Source organism: Pleurodeles waltl, chromosome 6 (genome assembly GCF_031143425.1).
Source record: "Pleurodeles waltl isolate 20211129_DDA chromosome 6, aPleWal1.hap1.20221129, whole genome shotgun sequence".
In the NCBI taxonomy this organism is placed as follows: domain Eukaryota; kingdom Metazoa; phylum Chordata; class Amphibia; order Caudata; family Salamandridae; genus Pleurodeles; species Pleurodeles waltl.
Window position 1 is genome coordinate 1,486,070,273 of NC_090445.1, and position 17,472 is coordinate 1,486,087,744.

At 41.7% G+C, this 17,472-nt stretch overlaps 1 protein-coding gene across 1 annotated transcript in view; it reads left to right on the forward strand.

The window, feature by feature from the left end:
* Positions 1–17,472, forward strand: part of PCDH15 (protocadherin related 15) — a 2,681,631-nt gene that overhangs the window by 1,937,617 nt on the left and 726,542 nt on the right. Inside the window, exon 21 of the mRNA XM_069240977.1 lies at positions 14,936–15,052. Within this exon, the coding sequence (XP_069097078.1) occupies positions 14,936–15,052 (117 nt within the window). The remainder of the gene's footprint in view (positions 1–14,935; positions 15,053–17,472) is intronic.

A 17,472-nucleotide genomic window follows, 5' to 3' on the forward strand; every position in this document is an offset into this window, starting at 1 on the left:
TACATTTTAAAAAACTAGATATCTAGGAGTATCCGGGATGGAGTGACTGGCATGTCTCTTACCAGGTTGTCTCACCTAGAATCCCTGAAAAACCTCAATCTTTCACTAAAAAAACACATTATCTTCAAATTTCTGTGATGGAAAGGTCTAGGGTCTGTGGGGAGACTCAAATTTTCTTCCACCCAGCATTCACCTAAGTCTTAAAAGGAAAACAGTATCTTATTTGTGTAGGTAAGCCTATTGCCCCCCACAGGAAACAGACCAACACACAACATGGATACAGCACATTTTTCCACTCAAAACTGACCTGTGTTTTGCAAAGTGGGCAGCTGTGGATTTTGGACCCTAACTCAGCTGGCACCTAAGGAAACCTAGGAAACCTGCAGATTTTTTAAAACTAAACTTTTTACCCCCAATGCATGCAAATCTCAAAATTTGCCTGAAATCACACTTTTGTGTTACATTTCTATGATCAAAACTTCCGGAATCGACAGGAATCCCCAAAATTCCTTCCACCTGGCATTACCCCTCTTGTACCAATAAAAACACTGCAACACTTGTGTGGCTGAACCTAGTGCCTGCGACAGGAACGGATCAACCATAGTCAATAGGAGGCTTAGCGTGGCGACTCCTATGGACCTTAGGTTGATCCTTTCCTGTAGGGCAAGCTGCAAACTGGACCCAAAGCCTGGCTCACCAACAGCATTTTGCTAAAGAGCACAGTCCCAGGGCAGTTGTTTCTGGAGGGGGGAAAGCTCCAAGCAGGTGAAGTCTGTGCCTAAGGAGGTCCGGATATCAATGGGTTGCTATTCAGCATTTGTCCCTCTACATTCGGACCCAGAAACTTTTCCGGATGTCAGATCTCTTACAGCAGGGAAAATCAGCATACTATGGCCAAATGTTGATGAAACATCTTCCATTGCAGCTTCAACAACAGTCCCAGTCTCTGACCATTCTCCAGGCTGGAAATTTGTTAAAACGTTTATGCCTTCCACTTCTGCACTTTGAAGACAATATGAATACACTCTAATACCACCCAAGGTTCCAGGACCAGAGGGTCCTGCTTTGGGGTTCAGACACCTTCCAAAGGAAGTAAGCAATAGGGCAGTTGCAGTGAGAGGCCCCTGGATGCTTGTTGTGTCCCTGCAGCTCAAAGAGTAGGTCAAACAACTGTCCCATAGAGTCACTTCTGGTGTCCTAGGTTCAAGGAAAGAAGGTCTGGTCTTTCTTCAGGTTTCAGACAGAAGGGCAGTCCTTCACATGATCTTCCCAGGTCCAAGCGTGTTCTTGGGAGAGTTCTGTGAGGTCTTTCTTTATGCCCAGTGCAGCCTGTGAATGGAACCTTTGTTCACTCCTGAAACCAGTTCTGGTCAAATGTTCTACCCCCACTGAGTTTGTTGCTATCCAGGTTAGAGAGACAAAGGGGAGGCAGGTCTAGGTGTGAGTCTCATCTGCCAGTGACAAGGTAGGCATCTGTTGAAGCTCAGTAAGAAGTTAGGCATAGTCCTCCCATGTTATCCTGTCAAGGGAGAAGCTTGCCTCCCAAGTCACAGGGCCACTTGTCCATTGTCTGGAAGCAATACACATCCCACCACTGGGGTACCATCAGGGGTCAGGTGACAACTTTCTAGTGTAATTTCTAAAATAGTGATATATAAAATCTGGCTTGACCATTAAGTTGGATTTACAATTATTTATTAAATGAGTCCTTGAGCAATTTTTCTTGTACTCCCAAACTGATTTAAGCACGTATTAAAGGTTATAATGTAAACCAGTGTTAATCTATGGGGGAGCCAGTCTCCTTACAGTGACAAATGGATTTTTATTGTTTCCACTGTCAAACCATGTAAAATATAGATTAATTTACATGTCCTACTTTTTTTTAATACTTTGCACCGTGCCCTAATGGCATTTAAGGCCTACCTTAGGGGTGAATCATAAGTATTAAAAATGAAGGTTTAGGCTTGCCAAAAGGTTATTTTTGCCAGGGTAAAATGGCAATTTAAAGTGCAAACCCAAGCCCCATTGGCATGCCTGGAGGCATGCTTTATAGAGCTACTTGTGTGGGTGGCACAATGAGTGCTGCAGCCCACTATTACCATTTAATTTACAGACCCTCGGTACATGCAATACCACATACTAGAGACTTTGGTTATATTAAATGTGGCAATTGGATATATGCCGATGTTAGTATGTTTGCAAGGGAGACCACAAGCACTTTACCAAAGGTTGGCTGAGATAAACTGTACGGAGTTCTAAACTGGGGTGATCCTGATGGAAGGGCAAATTTGCAACAACTTTTAATAAATATCACTGAGAAAATATGTCATAAACAGTGACACATGCAGAATCCAGGCTCCAAACCCAAAGAGAAAATGAGTAGGATAAGGGCCTGCTGCATCCATCGTATTTGATGCAGATCACTGGTTCCATTCAAGTGCCAGTATGGCTGTTTAAAGAAAGAAAGAAAGAAAGAAAGAAAGAAAGAAAGAAAGAAAGAAAGAAAGAAAGAAAGAAGTTACTTTTGACTGTGAATAGCTGATGTGGTTGTAATTGTGGAAACTTTGTGGTTGTGCCCTAAATCTCAGGTAATACATGTTCTATAGCTTCAATGTCTTACTTAGTAACACATAATACATACAACTACCACCTTCAGCTCCATTACTTCTGATTGTCACACTTCTCACGATGTCACTTCCAGTGATGTCAAAGATAACGCCTACAGCTCAGCCCCTCCCACTGAAAAATGTGGACGCTTAACTCTCTTTCTCTTAGTGCTTTTAACAACACATTTGAGTGCAAAGAAAATTTGTCAACCTATCAAACTCATTATATTTTTTCAGAATACATTATATTAGGGCCCAGAGGTACAAAGAATCTTATGGTTATAAATGCTCTGATGAGGAGATTATGACTGTAAAAATGCTTTTTGCAATGTGCTATACCCATTTGAGGAGTCCATAACGTTTTACTGCTCCTAAAATTGGTTTAGAAATGGATAAGTAATCAATATTTGGAAGCAGCATGTTGCAGATGTGGGTGTTTACTCTCAAACAAACTTTTTTAAACATTTAAAACATTTTTTACATGAATCCCCGCTTTCTTTAAGGAAAATAGATTGCATTAGAAAACAAAAATACATAAAAATTTATCACAGACATTGTGGTCTTCGGCAGAAACAACTCCCTCTGGGACGCCTCCTGGTGGCCCACAAAACTGGGGCACACTCCAACCCCAGCTCTGCATACCTGGAATCTTGGTAGCATCCCTTGACAGCAAACTCACCATGAGGTTCCAAATCAACGCAGTGTCATCCTTCTGCTTCTTCTTACTGTGCATGTTACATACAATTTTCAAGTGGTTGTCCCAAAACACAAAACGCACCATCACCCAAGCCCTCATCATAAGTCAACTGGACTATGGAAACACCCTCTACATGGGAATTGGGGCCCACCTAGTTAAAAAACGATAGACCATCCAAAACACTGCAGAAAGACACATCCTAGATCTCCCTTGTCGCATCCACATCACCCCTCCTCAAAAAACTCCACTGTCACCCAGTTCAAGAGAGATGCTAGTTTAGGCTCCTCACCAATATGTTCAAGGACATGCATGACTCTGGACCCACCTATATCAAACAGCGATCGAGATTCCACAAACCCCCAGGCACCTCTGCTCCTCTTCCTTTGTGCTCACCCCCTGCATAAAATGCAGCAGGGCCTACCTCGCAGCCAAAGCCGAGGACGGCCTCCCTCTGGCACCTCAGGACTGCCCCAACTCTACAGGACTCCTGTAGGATGTGGAATACCTGGCTCATCAAGTGAGACCCTGGACCCTGCCAGCACCTGTATAGCTTCACAGATGATGAGTCCTGCTCCAAAGATGACAAGTCACACCCTACAAGTCGACTGATTGATTGAGTGATTGGTCTCCTCATCCTAGCAGATAACCAGCTTTGTGCTAGCCACCAATCATAATGAGTTGCAGTTTGCAACTTACTTCATGAATACTGATGAGGTACGATGGATTGTGACCCACTATGATTTGTAATTTTTGGAACTCAGCTATCAGTACACATAGGGGTTGCAAACTTACACACTGGTTGTAAAAATGCTGGCTGCAGTTGACGACCAGTACTATGTGAACAGTGTTCCCTGCATGCGGCCCTAAATTAATAAATTGTATGCAAAATTATTTATTTTTTAAGCATGTAGTTTATAAATGTATTCCAGGTCGATTTTGTGATTTGTCATTTTGAAAGGAGAATACAGCAAGGCTAATCTTTCTTTATACATATAAATGCTGTTCAAAGCGTGGGCAGTTTCTCCATTTTCATGAGAAAATGATAAATAGCTCCTTCGCATGCTTAATTCCAAAGTCACATCGGACACTCCAAGAAAGAATGAGCTGCACTGAATGCAGGAATTCCTTCTATTACTGTGTATATGCCAGATTCAATATATATCAAACCACAGGGCTACTCGTATTATGGGCCACTGCCTCATGCCATTAAGTTTTTCTGAAGTAGTCGCAGAGGCAGTTAGTGCCTGGTAATGGTGTATACTACTCAAGATCGCAACTAACGGAAAATGAAGTTATTATGTAGCGTCTATTTTTAGGTCTAAATTGTTTGACTTGTGGGAGTTCATCATGTTACTTGCATCAACCGCAAACAAATAACTCATCAGTCACAGAGGTCACGAGAAGAGCAACCCTCTTTCGAATCCTCCTCCATTCCATTTAAATCGTCTGAAATCAAATGGCCTTCTGTAATGTGTGCTGCTACTCACGCTCGAGGTTTTGAAATCTGGGAGATGTAATCAGTCATTTAGAGGGAAATGTTTTAGAACACATATTTTGAGTTACCATATTCCCTGCGTTGTTTACTCAATTATTATTGAAAACATAATAGCAAGAGAAAAATAAATCACACTCTTCAACAGATCACATTTTAGTATTTTTGCTTATAAATATAGACATTTGAATTGTGTCCAGTTTTGTCGACAAAGTAATTATGCCTAGATTTGAGTCACGTATGCCGAAAAAAACCGCAGATTGGTTCAGTTGGTGGTAGCTACTGTTAATGATTAATGTTTAAGATTTATAAGTTATAACCCGAAGGTCTTGCTTATAATTGTTTATCATTGATTTTAGGACAGAAAATAAAAAACATATAAATGGCTCAAGAGTTGTCAAGTTGCACGTTTCTTCATTTTGCTTTTACATTCATGTTTTGCAAAACTAGCCCGCGGGTGCTATTCCTATCTCCAGTGTGTCCCATCGCACTGACAGAGGCCACTGTCGTCGTTTTCGGTAACATATTCAGCGACCCACTTTGAACTTTTCGGAGTAATTACACTCAAGTTATCAACATTGAAGCTGCATTACTGTGCCAAAGTCATATATATTGTCATTGCTTTGAGGATTACACATTTATGGTGCTAGAGATTTCATTAAAAATAAATACCAATTAATCAATAACCTCCCAATAGCCTCCACAAATTGGAAATGTCACAGTCCATTTTTCTTTTCTTTTAATTACATTTCATATTTGTCAAACAGTTAGTTACATTTTAATCACACTTCCGCCATCTTGCTATTTTGTAACCAGACCAGCTAAAATAAACCCAGTGCACTTCGTTCGTCAGTTACACTCTAACATTAGTCAACCACCCTATGAGGATGATCCTTTATTAATTTCAGGAGTACTCGTTTGTGTGATATGTATAGTAACTGATAAACAAATATACCAGGGGGATCATTATTCATCTGGTGCGATGAATTGCCCCTACTGCAAGTCATTCTCTAGTAATGTGGAATAACATGCAGTTTTAAGTGATTACCCTACGAAAATCAGCATTTGTGAGTATTGATGCTTTGCACAGCAGTAAGACAAGGTGTAATAGGCCATCGACCATCTAATGGTGATGATGTCACCTGACACCATGAAGTCACACTAGGGAGAGAAACACTGCCTTATCAGGCCAAAGTGACATGTCCCTGTCCTCCTCCCTCTTTTTAGGTTTCTACATTGAGTCCAGAGAGATTGAGCCCAACCAAGAAGGAAGCATGACTTGCAGTAGCTGGAGTGTGGGAAAAATATGGGTCAGAGCAAGATAATTTGCAGAGGGCTTATAGGCTGTTTGATGCCCCGAGGAGGGTGCAGCTACAGAATTACCCTAAAAAATGGTACACCTGCCTTTCCTTTTCTTTAACCCAATCAGACCCACCCCTTATCTTATGTTCAGCCACACTTGGGCTCTAGCTTTGGCTTCATGTGCGCTCTTGGCTTGTATCCCAGGCAGTGCTTAATTTGTGCTTGCTGTTTCGGGTGCTGAGCACCGGTACTTATTTTTGAGGGCCGGCACTTATTCTTCTTCCCCAACCATTTGCTGCAAGCAAAAGACACATATGGGAAAGATGGAGGAAGGGAAAAATGAAAAAGCGACACAGTAGGAGAAAGCAGAAAGCTGCAAGAGTGAGCTGTAGGGGCAGGGAGAGTCTTTAAATGTATTGAAGAGGCTAGAGATGGCTTCAGGATTGCTGCCTCAGTATTCCGTGTTCCCACAGTTAATTGCAGCAGCTGCATGTTTAAGAGGAGGGCTTTGAGCACCAGCACATTTTTATTTATAAATTAAGCACTGATCCTAGGTGCGCTCTTTAAAGGCCAGCAATTTCCTCCTAACATTATCCACCTGAGGGGCAGCATGCACTTTGCTTTGGGTTCCTGTCTACTTTCCTTTTTGTTGTATTCACCCACAAATAATACTTGATCCAGGAAGGGTCAATGTAACGGATTCCCACATGGCTTAAAGAGTTGAGTGATAACTGTGGATATTATGGCAATCTTTAGATTGTAGGAAGGCTATCTCAGCATCTATCCATTCGAAGGCTGGCATATTGAGTATCATTAAATGAGATAATAACAAATTCCACTTTCAACAGTCTAGAAATGCTAAAAAAGCTGCAGTTAAAAAACAATGTATTGTATGAGAGTAGGGGATGCACAGTCAAAGAGGCGGATGTCTGACAATACAGTCCATACCTTTACCATGCAATCCGTTTCCACACAGCCTTTACCATGCAGATGCCTTTATCACTACTCATCCTAAATCCTAAAAATGCCCTACCCACCCATTACCACTAGCCACCGCTAGACTTTAAAATTACCCTTAACCCCCTTTATCTTTCCTACCTCTAAACCCTGCAAATTACCTTTCTCATCCTTTAACACCACTCACCCCAAAATCTTAAAATTAACCATATCAACCTTTAGAACTACCCATTACTAAATCCAAAAATTTACTCTTACCACCCTTTGTCACCACCCACCCATGAACTTTGAAATTACTCTTAACAGCCTTTACCACTACCGACACCTAAACCCTAAAATTACTTTTATTTTATCAATACCCAAACATAAGCCATATATCTATATCTACATACATAACTATATCTATATTTAAATCTCTTTTCTTTCTCTCAGTATACTTAAAAGTAGACTTCTACTTACAACAGGAAACACACACTCAGGGCTCTGCATGAATCTTTTTTTCAATTTGAAAAACCAACACCAACTCATGTGACTTGTTTGGGCCCACCTGCCCTGATCACGGTAACATGGTCCTACGTAGAGCCACCATTTTAAACTAAAAATGGAATAGGGAAAGGACTGAGATTGAAGCATAGTAGTATTCTAGTGAGTCACTGTCAGCCATTTTAGAGTGGAGAAGATTACCTATCATGAGCTACATATACAGTTATGCTCATATGATTTAAAAAAAAATGGACCACATAAAAACATTTTGAAGTCAAAATAATTCTACAAATGCAATACAAAAGGTATGAAAACAAAACATCGTCCACAATACAATTAACCATTCTGCACAAGTGGGCTATTATAACAATTCAGCAAACAAAATGCGGTTAATTTTTGTCAATGTGATGAACAAAAAAGTAGTCAGCCACAATGACACCAGTCTGTCATAAAGCTCAATCACTGTTAGAAATGTGCAAACAGACAGTAAGGTAAATATATCAGATAAGTAGGCTTAGATGTTCATGGTCATTACAAGAGGTTCAGCCAAGGCAACTTCTATTCACCAGGCTAGGTTTAGAGAGTCCCTTCCACTCCCCCTAAGAGAGAAAAGGGACGGGAAAGAAAAACAAGGATTAACATTACCATTCCCAAGGAATTACACTAAAGAAAAGAAGCTCTATTGAAACAAAAGGCAACAAAGTACTACCAATGGCTCTTGCAACAAGCTTTATCCAAGTGCACATCTAATTCCTTGTCCATGTTTAAGCCATTCAGTGACTTGGTATCCAGCTCTATGATACAGTGTGATTCTCTCCTCTGGAACTGCAGCACCCTATCACCTCCCCTATGGTTGAGTCCCACTTTTTCCATATCATAGTATTTCAAAAGTTTCCAATTGCTGTTGTGCAATTGTTGAAAGTGTCTAGCTACTAGGTAGTATAAATCCATATTACTAATGGCTTGTATGTGTTCAAGTATGTGTTTTCATTCTGGATGTATTGTGCTTCCCACATATTTGAGACCACAAGGGCATTCCAATACGTGTACAACAAAGTTGGTAGAACAGGTGATGAATTGTGAAATCTGTCTCTGTTGATTATGCGCTGCGGTGAGTTCATTATGAATTCATGAGTTGGAACCAGCTTTACACTTCCCACAAACATGAGAGCCCTTAAGGTCTTTCACACCAACATATCTCTGTGTAGTTACAGTGGTTCTATCACTACTCTACCATCCTGAAAAATCCACGTATGCTTATAACACCCCAGTTTAGCTTGGAGGAAGTAGTAGAAGCCATAAATTCAAGTAAAGCGGCGAAAGCACCGGACCCTGATGGTGTTCTGGTAGATTTATATAAGGTAAATATACAAGTATGGGGCCATTGACTGACACAGGTACTGAGGGCTTGTTGTATGCAAGAACCACCACCATCTTGGCTAGATTCCATCATCGTTCCCATATACAAAAAAGGTGACCGTCTCACCCCAGCCTGCTCCAGACCTATCTCTTTACTTGATACATCAGCCAATATAGCTAGGAGATTTATCTTGGACAGATTGCAGTCCTGGGCTGAGGAAAATTATATCCTAACTGAAATACAGTATGGCTTCCACACAGGAATAGGTACGGTGGAACAAGGACTGAATTTAAGTATTATAATTGGGAAATATACAAAGATCAGGGAGGGCAATCTGTATTTGTCCTTTATAGATCTACCCTCAGCATTTGACTGCGTAGTACATGAGAAATTATGGGAAATTCTAAGCAGTATAGGGGTAGAATTTAAAATAATACAGTTCATACAGGAACTGTACTCAGGGAGTAGAGCGAGGGTGAGATATGGGATAAGAGGAGAATGTACTAGGCCTTTTGGTATATACAGAGGAGTATGCCAAGGCTGCATATTAGCTCCATTCTTGTTCTCAATATTTATAAACAACCTGGAACGAGAATTAACAACTACATGTAAAGATCTTCCTCAAATAGGTCATCGCCCGATTCCGGCGTTACTCCACGCAGACGATGCTGTACTAATGGCTCGGACTCCACTAGCCCTCCAAAAACTTATAACAGCCTGTATAACAAACATGACAGACCTGGGCCTTTCTGTCAACTGCTCGAAAACCTTTATAATGAATTGTGGTAGGAAATCAAGCAAGACCTATGATATCACCACGCAAGGCGTAAAGATTGACATAACTCCAACATTTTCTGATTTGGGCATAACGTTTGATAAACAAGGTTCCTGGGTACAGTGTGTAAAAACTAAGAAATTACAGATTATGAAGACAACTATGGCCCTGAAGATTTTCTCAAAAAGGTTAGGTATGATTACCCCACAGAACATGTTAAAGGTTTATAGAGCCAAATGTATCCCATCCGCCATGTACGGTGTGGGTGTCTGGGGGTATGCCAACTGCAACCTGATCCAGACGGTGGAAAATTACTTTCTGAGACATCTGTTAATGGTACCAAATGGCACTTCATCATTCATTAGTCACGCTGAACTAGGGGTCCCTTTGCTAGTCGATCTAATAAAGATACAGTCAATACTATTATGGCAGAAAATTTGGACTTCAGAACACACAAACCTATATAGGGCAGTTTTATGGGATTGCATGGCATCAGCGTATTCTTTAAGAGTCCCATGGTTGAGGTATATTATGGCTTTCTTTGAAAACATGGGCCATAAAGAATACTATGCAAAGCAAGAACTATTGGAGAGATTGACCAGGAAACAATTGAGGTCCCTGTCTTTAAAGTATTTAGAAGATCGGGTGGACAGTAAAGGCAAAAAAACATAGGGGGTCATTATGACCCTGGCGGAAGGCTGAGAAGCGGTGGTAAAGACCGCCAACAGGCTGGCGGTCTTTTTTTTTAAATTATGACCATGGCGGTTACCGCCATGGTCATCCGCCGGTTCTCCGTTCCGTCCAGCAGGGCGGAGACGACCGCCGGGCTGGAGACCTGGGTCTCCAGCCCGGCGGCCTTCACTATAACGCCAGCGGTATTTGGACCCAGCTGACTGCCATGGATTTCATGAGGTTTGAAACCGCCATGAAATCCATGGTGGTAAGCACTATCAGTACCAGGGAATTCCTTCCTGATTCGGTGGGCGGTGTTCTGTTGACGTGGCGGTGGAGGTGGAGCAACCTCCACTTCCCCGCCCCCCGCCAGTATGGCTGTTGGCGGCTCTATGTCCGAGAAAGGACGGAGAGCTGTCAACAGTCATAATACGCCGAGCGGCAAACTGCCACCACTGGCTTTCTTCCGCATGGCGGACCCTCGGCGGTCTTCTCAAAAGACCACTGAGGTCAAAATGACCCCCATAGTGTCATGTCTAACCAACTGATTCTGTCTACAGAGAGCATGCAAATGTAAATGTAGTAAAACCTCAACATTGTTTTGTTCTTACTAGCTTAAGGCTAGATACGTTCCACCGTCTAGTAACCTTTCCGACTATGAATGATTGGAGTGCAATATTAGGGGCCTTTCCTTGTTATACAAAGTCAGTACAAAGTACGATACATGTTGTTCTTTTTTGTTAATTTTATGGAAAACAGTGAAAGTGCCTTTTATTGCCTTTTTAAGATCTACCTACATGCAACAGTGTTGCACTGCGTATTTGAATTTACAGATGTTATCTTCTATCAAAATTTGTGGAATTTTACAATTTTTTTTATGTTCTATAATAACTGTAAGAAATGTCTGGGTGGATTGGCAACATGATAATTTGGCCATCTAATTATTTCTGATTAATTAACTAATATGTTGCTGCATTTTAATCCCCAGTATTTATTGTTATATCTAATTGTGTTTTTATAATGTAAGATTTGTTTTATGTGCTGCTTTTATGACTTGCTAAAAATTCGAATAAAGTTGTTCTATTCTATATCACTACTCTTAAGGATTTGCTCTTCATATAGGTAACTTGTGGTCTGTCACTGATCAGGTTGCCAATTACAGCATCACATTTCAGCATCTTCCTTTTTCTAGTCAATATCCTACTTACTGATGTACTCTCACTGTTGTAAGTAGTGATCAGACATATGCTGTTTTCAGTTTCAGTTCTGGGTTCTCTGGGGGCAAAAAGGATTTCCTCTGTTGACTTGGATTTAAACCTACTCGCAGCTTTGTTTAGAATTCATTCTGAGTACCCATATTCCCTGAACCTGCTTAAAATTCAAGTAATGTAAATCTGAAAATCACTTTTTAGCTACAGTTGTGCTTCGCTCATAATAGTTCAGCATAGGGAATACACCATTTTAGTTGTCCCACTTAAAGTGTTGAGTTAGGTGTTATCTGAGGTGGGTTTACTGAACAGTTTGGAAGTGAGTCTGTCTTCCTTCACCTCAACCTCAACGGAATCACTGATGTTACACATAAATTCTAGATCAGTGGTTCCCAACCTTTTGACTTCTGTGGGCCCCCTTTATTAATACTGGAACCCGAGGACCCCCACTGAATAATTATTAGAATCTGGGGACCTAATCTGTTAATGTAACTGAATTTTCTAAGCAGTTGCAGACACCCAGGGGTCCACTGTTCCACTGTTCTAGATTATAGTTGTTTACGTTCAGTCTCATAACAAAGTCAAGTGCTTGTTTCTTAGTACCTTGCCAGATCAAAAAGAGGTTATCTACCCACATTACTATCCTTTCTAAGTCAGCTTTAAACTTGGAAATGGTGGACACCTGGTCCTCCCACCAAACTGTCAAAAGTTAGCATAGCTGAGGGTAAAACAAATGCCCATTGTAGTCCCCTGAGTCTGTCAGTATGGTTCTCCATAAAACATAAATATATTATTATGAATATGAAGAATTCTATAATTGTTAGTAACATGAGGATGTGAGCATATAATGATATGAGTCCAGCCCTGAGAACGTGTTCTGTAGCTTTAATCCTGTCAGCATGTCTGATAAATCAATACAGGAATTTGACATCCATATTCACTACGAATGTATCCCTTCAACCTTTTTAAGAAAATCCTTTGTGTCCTCAATATGTGAGGGAAGAGCATTTACAAAGGGCCTCAGGAAGAAGTCTATACAACATGATGTGTTCTCCAATAGACTCACTCTGGTTGACACCGTTGTCCTCCCTGGTGGATTCTCTTGGTATTTGTGTACTTTACATAACAGCTAGTGAAACAGGATGGTGGGGTGACTGTTCTTAAGATACTGATATCCTTCTACCTCTGTCAACCCCTTGTCTCTCCACATGTTCAAAATACCCCAAAACTGCATTATTATGTTCCTGTATTCAGCATTGCATATACTTTTATAGCATCCTGGCTCATGTTGATGGGGGATGGGCGTCGTAAAAAAATGGCGCAAATCGGGTTAAGATGATTTTTTTGCCTCGACCTGACTTGCACCATTTTTAGACGCCCATACGCCATTTTCCCCTACGCCGGCGCTGCCTGGTGTACGTGGTTTTTTTTCACGCACACCAGGCAGCGCCGGTAGGCTAACGCCCGCTAACACCATTCTATAAATACGGCGCCCGCATGGCGCTTCAGAATGGCGTTAGCCGGCGCTAATTTTTTTGACGCTAAACTGCGTTAGCGCAGATTAGCGTCAAAAAGTATAAATACGGGCCTTGGTGTGCAGTGCTTGAACTGGGAGGAGAACTCTTTCTGTGATGATGTTACTTGTAATCTGGCTTAAAGTTTCAATAGGACACAAATAGATACTCCAGTGAATCTTACATCATTGTCCTTTCAGATATATCCCAACATAAGGGCAAGATTATATATGCCTGTTATAAGAGAGAGCAGCCCACAGAGCTTTGGGTAATTGTGGCAGACCGATCAGTAGGACACAAGAGATTAATGTACAAGACAACTAGGTATGTAAGGATAGTAGACTACATGGACACTATACTAATCTGCACTAAGAATGTTTTCATGCTCTTGGATGTGTGGACTACAAGGACGAGGAAACCTGAGGACATGATAAGACACTGGTTTTTACACTTGGAGTCATGAGAGACTTACTACAAATGGGTGTTTTTTGTAATTTTTACAACTCTCTAAATTTTAGTATGACCTATGGCGTAGAGTTTTTTGTAGTATGTGTCACCCCTGTTACAACACTCCATATAATTTCCTGTCACATTTGTGATGGGATCTGACACAAGAATAAGAATGATTGTGCAAAAATGTGTTTAGGATTTTTTCTAGCCCTGATGAAGTCATCTGCTACACAATTAGCAGTGACGAAACACGTGCTGGAATTTATTTGAGGAAACAAAATTTGGATTTATGGCTTGGGCATTTATCATGGTGTTCCTTTGAAGAAAAAATATTTTGAATCATGTGAGAGACTGAAACTATCTAATATTTAATTAAATTTGTTTTGAATAAAATGCTTGGACCTATGCAAGAGAATGAATTTGTCCAAAGAAAGAATGAAAGTACAGAAAAGGTAATTGTTGAGTGCCCGGAGAGTCTTTAGCAAACTTGGAGTTTCTTGTTTAAGGAAGATTAGGTGGCTCTTCCTCTCCGGGGAACTACATTTGTGATAATATACTCCCATACTCTGTGAGACAATGTGTTGCGCATCCCAGCCATCCACTTGACTTAGCACTAACCAATTCAGCTAGACAGAGGACGAGACAAAGAGAAGCCGAGGCCAATACCATAGCACATGAGCACCCATAGATGTGCACTACCTTCAAAACAGACTGTGCGCATTCTGAAGATGCTGTGCAGGGAGGCCCTTACATTGCCCACAACATGGTTGTGGGCAGTGCAGGAGCCCCTCTGTGGCCCCCAACACTTCCTTTTCACCAGCTGTTTCATGGGTTGGCAGAAAGGGGACTTGTGATCAGCACAGCAGTGCGGAACTCAGCACTGCCGTGGCCGACCACAGGTCCGAACACCGTCAGCCCATTGGAAACCATGTTCCTGGTGGGGATAGTGGTCCCCTGGCGGTCTCTACCAGCGTCGTAATGTGGAGGTCGAACTGCCGGGAGTGCGGGAGTCTTCTGGCCACCAGGAGGCTGGTGGACTCAAGAGCACCAGCCTCGTAATGAGGCCCATAGTCTTTAATGGTGGAGAACACCTGCACTCTCTTTAATGATGATGTTTGATTGCCCCTGCAACTGTACGGGTAAGACACAAAGCTGAGTAGTATTTATGCAGTGAATATTTCATCTAATAGTGCTGTAGCGCAAATCCTAATATTCATGTCACTCTGAGCTGTCAGTAACTATGATTGTGTATTTCTTTGTTAGCCTTTTACAGCATTCAGAATTTAAGAGAGGCAGAAACAGACAAGCAATATGCTCTGGAAAGGGATTGGAGATGACTTTTGAGAAGTTCATTGTTGCTATTGTGCCTTGCCATTTTTATCTTCTCAGGACTTACAACTGTTATATATGTTCTTGCAGGATATGAATGACTACTCTCCTGTGTTTGACAAGCCTATGTACTGGGGCATGGTGGCACCAGATGCAGTGAAGGGAACTATTATTGTAACCGTCTCAGCTCAGGATCAGGATCCCCCGGTAAGTTGGGAAATGCTGTGAATATATTGTGTACCCAAGAGAAGAAAATCTCTAACCTCATAGGTGACCCATCTGTCATAAGAACAGGAGTGATTAGGGTGGGTTTCTCAAATCTGCAGTTGTCACAGGATCTAATACTATTCATTTGTTTTACTTTAAGCATGGATCATATTTCATTCACAAAAAAACAAAGCAGCCTGTCCTTTATCTTTGGATTTAATTTTCTTAATTGTTTAAACACGTTTTGGCAAGAAAAAAACAATAAAAGCACAAGTCATAGCTCATAAAAAAGGAGCTCAAGGTCATCCTAAAAATCTGACTAAAAATGCGAACATGAATCATATTTATAATAAAACACTCAAACTAATGACCTCTATTATTAAGGTATGTTTGTTTACTGTGAAGAAATTATTTATATCCCCTTCCTGCCAGGCTTTTTCCCCCTCCTGTGGCGAGCCTTTTTTTGACTATTTGGGGCAGTTCGCGCTTAGGGCCTCATAACATTTTGTTCACATAAGCTACCCATGCCAAATTTGCGTCCTTTTTTTCCAACATCCTAGGGATTCTAGAGGTACCCAGACTTTGTGGGTTCCCCTGAAGGAGACCAAGAAATTAGCCAAAATACAGTGAAAATGTTTTTTTTTTTTTTTTTTTAAATGGAAAAAAAGGGCTGCAGAAGGCAGATGGTATTTTTTTCCCTGAAAATGGCACCAACAAAGGGTTTCCGGTGGCAAGATCACCATCTTCACAGCTTTCAGGAACAGGCAGACTTGAATTGGAAAACCCAATTGTTCACGACAATGTTGACATTTTACTGGGCATACCCCATTTTTACAATTTTTTGTGCTTTCAGCCTCCTTCCAGTTAGTGACCAAAATGGGTGAGAAACCAATGCTAAGCATTTCTGAAAAGTAGACAAAATTATGAATTCAACAAGGGGTCACTTGTGTAGATCCTACAAGTGTTTCCTACAGAAAATAACAGCTTAAATAAAAAATATTGAAATTGAGGTGAAAAAAACAGCCATTTTTCTCCACGTTTCAACCAGTACCATTTTCCTGCGATGTCACATTTTTGAAAGCAATATACTGTTACGTCAGCTGGACTCTTCTGGTTGCGGAGATATATAGGGCTTGTAGGGTAATCAAGAACTCTAGGTACCCAGAGGCAATAAATGGGCTGCACCTTGCAATGGGTTTTTATTCTATACCGGGTATACAGCAATTAACTTGCTGAAATATAAAAAGTGAAAAATAGGTATCAAGAAAACCTTTGTATTTCCAAAATGGCCACAAAATAAGGTGTTAAGAAGCAGTGGTTATTTGCACATCTCTGAATTACGGGGGTGCCCATACTAGCATGTGAATTACAGAGCATTTCTCAAATAGATGCCTTTTTGAAAACTAGACACCTAGGGGAATCCAAGATGGGGTGACTTGTGGGGATCTGACCAGGTTCTGTTACCCAGAATCCTTTACAAACCCCAACAATTGACCAAAAAAACACCTTTTCCTCTCATTTCAGTGACAGAAACTTCTGGAATCTGAGAGGAGCCACAGATTTCCTTCCACCCAGCGTTCCCCCAAGTCTCCCGATAACAATGGCACCTCACTTGTGTGGGTAGGCCTAGCGCCCACAAAAGGAAATGGCCCAAAACACAACGTGGACACATCACATTTTTTCACAGAAAACAGAGGTGTTTTTTGCAAAGTGCCTACCTGTGGATTTTGGCCTCTAGATCAGCCGGCCCCAGGGGGGGCATAAATGGCCTAAAATAAATGTGCCCCGCCAACCCCCAAGGGGAGCAACCTTTGCCTACGGGGTCGCTCCCCCTGCGTGACAAGGGCGCAAAAAAAATAAAATCCTGGTGCCAAGTTGGTTCTGTCCCCCTTGGGGACAGATTGACCTAAAATCGGCCGATTTGCCCCCAAGGGGGGCAGAAATGGTCTAAATACAATTTGCCCCCCAGGGGGGGCAGAAATGGCCTAAAATAAATTTGACCACCTGCCCCCCCAACCCACTCCAGGGAGAGAACCTTGCCTACGGGATTGTTCCCCACCTCAAAAAAAAAAAATGATCCCTGGTGCCTAGAGGTTTCTGCCCCCAGGTGGGGGCAGAAAAGGCCTTTAAAAAAAAATGCCTCCCCTGGGAGCGACCCTTGCCCAAGGGGTCGATACCTCATGCCAGTTTCATTTTAAAAAAACATCTCTGGTGTCTAGTGGGCGTTTTGACAGCTGGATGAGAAGAAAGACTTCAAAGGGATGGAAATAACTTTCCTTCCCTTTGAAGTCTCTCGGCCTCCTCCACAAAAGCAAGCGATGGGAGGAGGCCTTGTGACAAACAGCACGCACTCGCACGCTGATGTCATGGGGGCGGGGGAACCCCACAGAGGGAGAGCTAGTGCTCCCTCTGGGCTCTGT